Raw genomic sequence first — 7,190 nt, 5'->3', positions numbered from 1 at the left:
GGAGGCCGAGGCAGGTGGATCACGAGGTCAGGAGATCGAGACCATCCTGGCTAACACGGTGAAACCCCGTCTCTACTAAAAATACAAAAAAAATTAGCCGGGCGTGGTGGTGGCACCTGTAGTCCCAGCTACTCAGGAGGCTGAGGCAGGAGAATTGCATGAACTCAGGAGGTGGAGCTTGCGGTGAGCCAAGATCACGCCACTGTACTCCAGCCTGGATGACAGAGCAAGACTCCGTCTCAAAAAAAAAAAAAAAAATACATACATACATATATATATATAAAATAAATGTCTTGACAACATAACTGAAGATATTATGAAATATTACATAATGAAAGTTGAAAATACTGCCAAAGGAACACATCGAAATGAAATTTTATCACAAAAGCAAAAGAAATTTTGGTGTCAGTGAAATTTACTAAATTCAAAGCTACCCTAGACTTGACCAATCATTGCCTCAAACCAACGTTATGTGCCAAGCACTTGACAGGATGTGATGTATAAAAACCAACTTGACTCAATCACATCAGGAATGTTATTTTAACTTGCCCAGCTTGCCCTAATGCGGACTTGGCAGCTAACATAATAGCTAACATTTACTGAGCACTTAGCAAGTGCCAGACTTGACGCTAAATATTCAAATGCTTCATCTCACTCATCAACTCAGGTAACCCACTCCTTTTCCAGATGTGAGAACTCCCCTAAAATGACGGACCTCAAGACATCAAATCACCAGGTGGCACTAGGGGCTGTCAGGCCTCCCAACCAGCACTAACAAATTTATGTCAGACTGTCTCCTCTTTCATTAATTTATCCAAGCCTCTCTAAAACTTGGGTAATTTTTTATAACTTATTACTAATAACTCATTTGCTCAGTCATTCAAATTGTTATTAAAGCCCTTTTTCTACGCCAGACACTGTCCTTGGGACTGAGGAAAGAGGTGGTAAGACTCAGACCCTGCCCTCAGGCAGTTTCTAGTCAGTGAGAGACACAGATATTAATTATTCTAGTGCTGAGATCTGACAACAAACAAGTTAACAATAAATACAACAAACTGATTACATTTTGTGATCAGCACTCTAAGAGTATTAGGAGAATGGAAATCTCCCCTAGACCGACAGGTCAGAAAAGGCCTCTCTGGGGAAGAGACCATTTGATACTTGCAAGGAAGGGGCTGGCAAAGTCCACTTGAAAAGAGAAAAGGTCATGTTGCTAGGACAGGCTTTCTCACACTAAGATCAGGACCGTGAGAGAAGTATAAAAATTAATTCAAGTCATCAACAACATTAAAAAAAAAGAAATAGAATAGAAAACATCAAAGTGCATCCCATGAAGTAGGGGTTAGTATCTTTCTCCGAAACTTTATTTCAGTTATTTGTGTGCAGGTAGTGGTGTACCGGCTGGTAGTTGCGTGTTTGTTTTTAACAGTGGGTCTGGATACCTAAAATAAAAAGACGGGCTCAAGATGAGTACCCAGAGGTTCCAGCAGAAGTGGACCTTGCAGACTATGGTAAGTTTTTTTGTCTGTTTTTTTTAACTTCACTCTAAAGATAGCGGGAAATGATTAAACGGGGAGCAATGAGAATTTTTTTTTTAAATTACTCTGGCTACAATGTGGCAGAACAGATTGAAGAAGTTGATTGGAGTAGTTTTCATCTAAAACAAGAAAGACAGCTGGTTAAAAATCTGACAAGAATCAGAAGTATTTTCCTAAGAATGTTAAGGATCAAGAGAGCAAGACTCTTAATATCTAAAACAGAGCCCTGCACATGGGAATCTGTCCAATAAATATTTGTTCCATGAATGATAATAGCCTGAGCAGGGTGGTGGAACTGGAAATAAAGACACACGGAAATGGCAAAAGTAAAATTATTAGGACCTGCTGTTGAGCGAGTAGAGTAAGAATAATGGAAGTACGGATGAAAATTCAAATTTCTGAATTGACTGTGTAGCCTGTGATTCCTCCTCCCTCCCTTTTTAAACTGCAGGTCATGCTTAAGTTTTTGCCTTTTAAATCTACAGCCGCATCTTTTAAGCTTCAGGAAGTATCTTGTTGACAGTGTGCACACTCCTTAACTTTATGAACCCCTCCACCTTTATCTTTTAAAAAATTGAGTTCTAAAGCTTAAATCTCTCATTAAAATAAATGTCTCACCACTTTGTCTCCTTCTGGACAGTTATGTTTTTGTCGCCACCTGGACTAATGGGTTGCACAAAAACGAGGAACATGCTACCTACGTTTTGAAATTTAAGTAAAAGACAATATTGAGTTATTACAACACTCTTGCGTCAGATATACTAATCTGCACATACTGCACAAAATTACCACTAAAAAACACTGCAAAAAAGTGTTTCTTGTTGTTGTTTTATAACAGGTAAGGTCCCATGTGGCACAGAAGCTTGAAAAGCTAGTTAAAAACAACCACAATGTTATTAAAACACTAATATCCAAGACCGCAAATGCTGCAATGAAACTGGAATTATCTATCATAAAACTCCACAACATGCTATAATTTCATTCATTCATTCAACGTTCATTCTACGCCTAAGACTGACGCATCGCTAAAGCTCCGGGGAAGACCCCCAGGCCCCTCCAAGCAGTCAAGACCCCACTAGGTCCAAACAATGCCTGAACTATACGTGGATTCTGGAAACCTCACAGCACAAAACCCATCCCGCCCTCCACTTCACCAGGCCGCGCTGGGCCCGGGGACCGCGGCGAGCTAGAGGCCTACGACGCCGGGCGGCTACATTTAGGTGCTTCTCTCCAGCCTCACCGGGAAGGAAGCAGCGGGAAGAGAGAGGATGGGGACACCAAGGGAGCTTTGCGGGGGTGGGGCTCGGGGGAAATCCGGCCCAGCAAGGCGAGAAAGTGCGGTTACCTAGACGCTCCCGTTCCGAAGGAGAAACCGCCGCCTGTGCCGGTCCCGCCTGCGGCCACGGTGGTGGAGCCCAGAGTCCCGGACCCGAAAGAGAACCCTGTGGACATGTCTGCCCGGGGCGCGACGCCGTCAGCAAGATGAAAGGGCTCTGGGACACTTCTCTCGTCTCAAAGCCGAGGCGGGCCGGGGAACATCTCTCTCGCCCGGCACCGACCTGGCGGGAACTTCCAACCCCAACGGCAGCGAAGATAAGGCTGAGGGGGTGGAGCAACCACGCAAAAGTACGCCCGTCGCTCGCCGCGCGCACGTAGTCCGCCGGAAGTGAAACTGCCGCGCAGGGAGCCCTGGGACGCAAGTGGGGGGGGCGGGGGGGGTCGGCGAGCCGCGCAAGGCACCCCGGGACCAGGTGGCATTGGCGCACGGCTTAATCTCTTAAAGCAGTAGGCTCCCAGAGTTTAAAAACAGTGAAACCATTTCCGTCATTTTTTAGTTCTTCTATCGTAGCATCCGTACTGACATAATCTGCACAATAGAGTGATGAATGTCAATTACTACTCATATGTAGCCTCCTGCCAAAAATGATGCTCATCGCAGAATCGGGGAGGTCCCTCCTAAGCATCTCCTAGCTCCCCACACAGAAAAGGAGGCGGCTTCGGGCCTTCGTTGGCTGCCGCCCCATCTCTAAGAAGGAAGGGGAGCGTGTCTGCTTCCTGAAGGTTCGGAAATCAATCGAAAATAATCCGTGCAACCGTCCGACGACGTGAGCCCCACCCCTGCGCCTCAGGCCAGTTGGACGCCGTTCTTGGGAGCCCGACGCGCGGCCCTGAAGTGGGCCCAGAAGAGCGTCCCTGGCGTCGGTGGGGTGGCCGGCTGTGGTCCTGGCGCCCAGAAGTGGCCAGGCCCGCGGGATTTCCTGGCATGCGGTCAAGTCCACAAACACCGTCCGCGCATCCTGATGCGGGAGGGCGGGACCTTGGGCCGAGCGCGGGTGGCTGCGCCAGAAGGACGCTGCACGGCTGTAGGGCGCTCGGACACACCGTGTGCTGCAGGCACTGTGAAGTGGAAGTAACCGGTTAGGAAACGCACAGGAACGTGTACGAGAGAAGGCAAAATGTGAAGGGGAACTTACATTTCTAGGGTAACTCAAGAAAAATTCGCGTTTAAGGAGAACCTGTCTGGCGAAGCGTCGGGAAAGGCTTCCTGGTGGTGGTGCATTCGAGGGTTGTTATCACAGTGTTCGTTTTTATTTTTCCTTCAGGAATTGTTCTATTACTCCCCAAATGGTTTTCCTACTCGTGGTCTCTAACAAAATCCATCCCATAAGCAACCCCCGGATTTATGATCTAAAAAGCCCAGTGGCTCTTTAGTCTGGCACTTGATGACCTCCGTATGATGAGTCTTTCTAACCTCATCTCCGTAATTCGGTAATTCAGTACTTTAATCTTGCATTGAGCTTGGGCATTGCCACCAGCTGTGGACCGAACTATTTCCCTCCTCCCCCAATCCGTATGTTAAAGCCCTACCCCACCCCGATATGTTGGTATTTGGAGATGGAGCCTTTGGGAGGTAATTCAATTTATATGAGGTCACCCGGGTGGGTCCCCCATGGCTAGATTAGTGCCCTTAAGAGAAAAAACAACAAAGAGTTTGTTCTCTGTGTGCCATGTGAGGACAGAGCAAGAAGGGGCTTTCACCTGGAACCCAAACTGCCCCATCTTTATCTGGGACCTAGCCTCCGGAATTGAGAGAAGTAAATGTTGTTATAGCCACCTTAGTCTATGGTATTTTGTTACATCAGCCAAGCAGACTAATACACCACCTCTGTGTTTGTGTAATTAAAAAGAAACATGGACATTTTATTTTATTTTTTAATTTAATTATTTTTTAAATTTATACTTTATTTTGAGATGGAGTCTCGCTTTGTTGCCCAGGCTGGAATACAATGGCCTATCACTGCAGCCTCCGCCTCCTGAGTTCAAGCGATTCTCCTGCCTCAGCCTCCCGAGTAACTGGGATCACAGGCGCACACCACCACGCCTGGTTAATTTCTGTATTTTTTAGTAGAGATGGGGTTTCACCATGTTGGCCAGGCTGGTCTCGAACTCCTGGCCTCAAGCGATCTGCCCATCTCGGCCTCCCAAAGTGCTGGGATTACAGGCGTGAGCCACTGCACATGGCCATAACATTTTAAACGTCATGGAGGTCATAATGGGAATGATAAAAAAAAAAAAAAGGATCTATTTGGATTAAGATATAAATAAAACTTCATAGTTATCGAACAGGAGGCAAAATAAAAGACTGTTGTGAGTTTTAAAGCTTCCGTGATACAGAGAATGCTATTTTCAGTAATGGCTATAGGATGGTCAGTAAGAGGATTGTTCACATGAAGTCTTCCTTTTGACTGAAAAAAAAAGATGCACATGATTTTTATGGGAAGATAGAAAGGCACTCCCTATGTCTTTTGATTTTCTCGTGTATTCTTTCCAAAACTTTTGAAGAATATCAACCTACAATTAGTAATAGCAAAATGGCTGGCACTTAAGAAATATATGTTAATGAACAAGACTTGTAATATTCTCAGGAAGGAAAGAGCATGTAAAAATATAGGAACTAATATGTTCATAATAGGGGAAACTGGGTGTGAGGAATATGAGCACTCTGTGTAATTAATAATTCCGTAAATCTATAACTTTTTTTTTTTTTTGGACAGAGTCTCTGTCACCAGGCTGGGGTGCAGTGGCTAGATCCTGGCTCACTACAACCTCCGACTTCCTGGTTCAGGCAAGTCTCCTGCCTCAGCCTCCTAAGTAGCTGAGATTACAGGCACATGCCACCGTGCCCAGCTAATTTTTGTATTTTTAGTAGATGGGGTTTCACCATGTTGGCCAGGATGGTCTCAATCTCCTGACCTCGTGATCTGCCTGCCTTGGCCTCCCAAAGTACTGAGATTACAGGCGTGAGCCACCACTCCCAGCCAAATCTATAATTGTTTTAAAGCTAAACGTTTATAAAAGAAATAAAGGAAATCTGACTTAGATTAAAGTTCGGGTTTTGGGGGAAGCCATTCCAATTAACAAGCAAACTATCCTTTCAACTTTGTTTTATCAACATTTTAGTGTAGCATTTCTTGCCTTGTATCTGACAGAATAGTTTTAAGTTATGCTACAGTAATAAATCCCCAAATCACTCAAGGAGGAGCACTGCAGAGACAAAATCTGGAATATCTGATGAGCAGTATTGCAATCTACCACTAGATGCACCAAGTATAAGACTAGATCTCAGAGATCCCTTCTCATCTCATATACCTTGTATTGCTTGTCCTATTAGTGAAGAAAGAAATTACATCCTTACATTCGACCGAAATGAAACTCCAAAGAAAGCAGTTTTCATTAAGCTCAATGGTTTGGTTAGTGAATTGAAAACAGTAAAATAGCAGTAACTGAGCATTATGCATACATAAGCCTGAATCCTATCTGCAACTGAGCAGAACCATGGAGCACTGGAATCTGGCTTAACCCTGACCTAGTCTAGGTAGAGTAACAAACCTATCCCAAAGGATCTTCCAAATGTTACTCTTTTTAACATTAGAGGACTCGAACCTATGTGTCAGTTCTGTGTGAACTGCTGCTTCCAAGGATGAAGCAAGTGCTTCAGATTCTAAATGCTAGAGAGGCCATTTTGCCTTCCCTCGCTTCTTACGTTGTACGCATTCTGTGAAAGAACTCCATCTTTTGCTGATTTGCCAGCAGGATGATGACACTGTTAATGTCATAATCAAACTGAATTATCCAAACAGAAATAGCGCTGTAAAAAATTTTCTTTTTTTCTTTTTTCTTTTTCTCCTTTTTGAGACACGGTCTGGCTCTGTGCCCAGGCTGGAGTGCAGGGGCACCATCTTGGCTCACTGCAACCTCTGCCTCTCTAGCTCAAGGGATCCTCCCACCTCAGCCACCTGAGTAGCTAGGACCACATACAGGTGTGCACCACCATGCCCAGCTAATTTGTTTATTTGTAAAGATGGGTTTTCGCCATGTTGCCCAGGCTAAAATTTGTGTTTGCATTAATATATCTAAAATAGGTTTGCTTTGGTGGGGGGTGTTCAGATCAGGATAACCATTTGAGAACCTCTCTCAACAGAGGTTCTAACACATAAAGGAAGTGGGAATCTGAAGTCTATTGAAAGGAGTCTGTAATATCTCTAGTTCTGGTCCTCTGAAATATCCAGAAGAGAGGTTATCTTTTAGAAATAACATGTAACCATTTGCCTTCAATCACAGTCTTTATCTTGAAAATTATTCTCAGAAAAG

General features: G+C 44.5%; 1 protein-coding gene across 2 annotated transcripts in view; it reads right to left on the bottom strand.

The window, feature by feature from the left end:
• Window positions 1-4,643, bottom strand: part of NUP58 (nucleoporin 58) — a 52,160-nt gene extending 47,517 nt beyond the window's left edge. The window contains exon 1 of one of the 2 annotated variants that reach the window (XM_017852385.1): window positions 2,884-4,643. In XM_017852385.1, coding sequence (XP_017707874.1) covers window positions 2,884-2,990 — 107 coding nt within the window. In that variant the 5' untranslated portion in view covers window positions 2,991-4,643. The remainder of the gene's footprint in view (window positions 1-2,883) is intronic. The other variant, XM_017852380.1, reaches the window with a different exon arrangement.
• Window positions 4,644-7,190: the final 2,547 nt, after the last annotated feature.

The sequence above is a fragment of the Rhinopithecus bieti genome, unplaced genomic scaffold (genome assembly GCF_001698545.2).
Source record: "Rhinopithecus bieti isolate Rb0 unplaced genomic scaffold, ASM169854v2 scaffold_2247, whole genome shotgun sequence".
NCBI classification, from domain to species: domain Eukaryota; kingdom Metazoa; phylum Chordata; class Mammalia; order Primates; family Cercopithecidae; genus Rhinopithecus; species Rhinopithecus bieti.
This window is presented reverse-complemented; position numbering and strand designations above follow the sequence as displayed.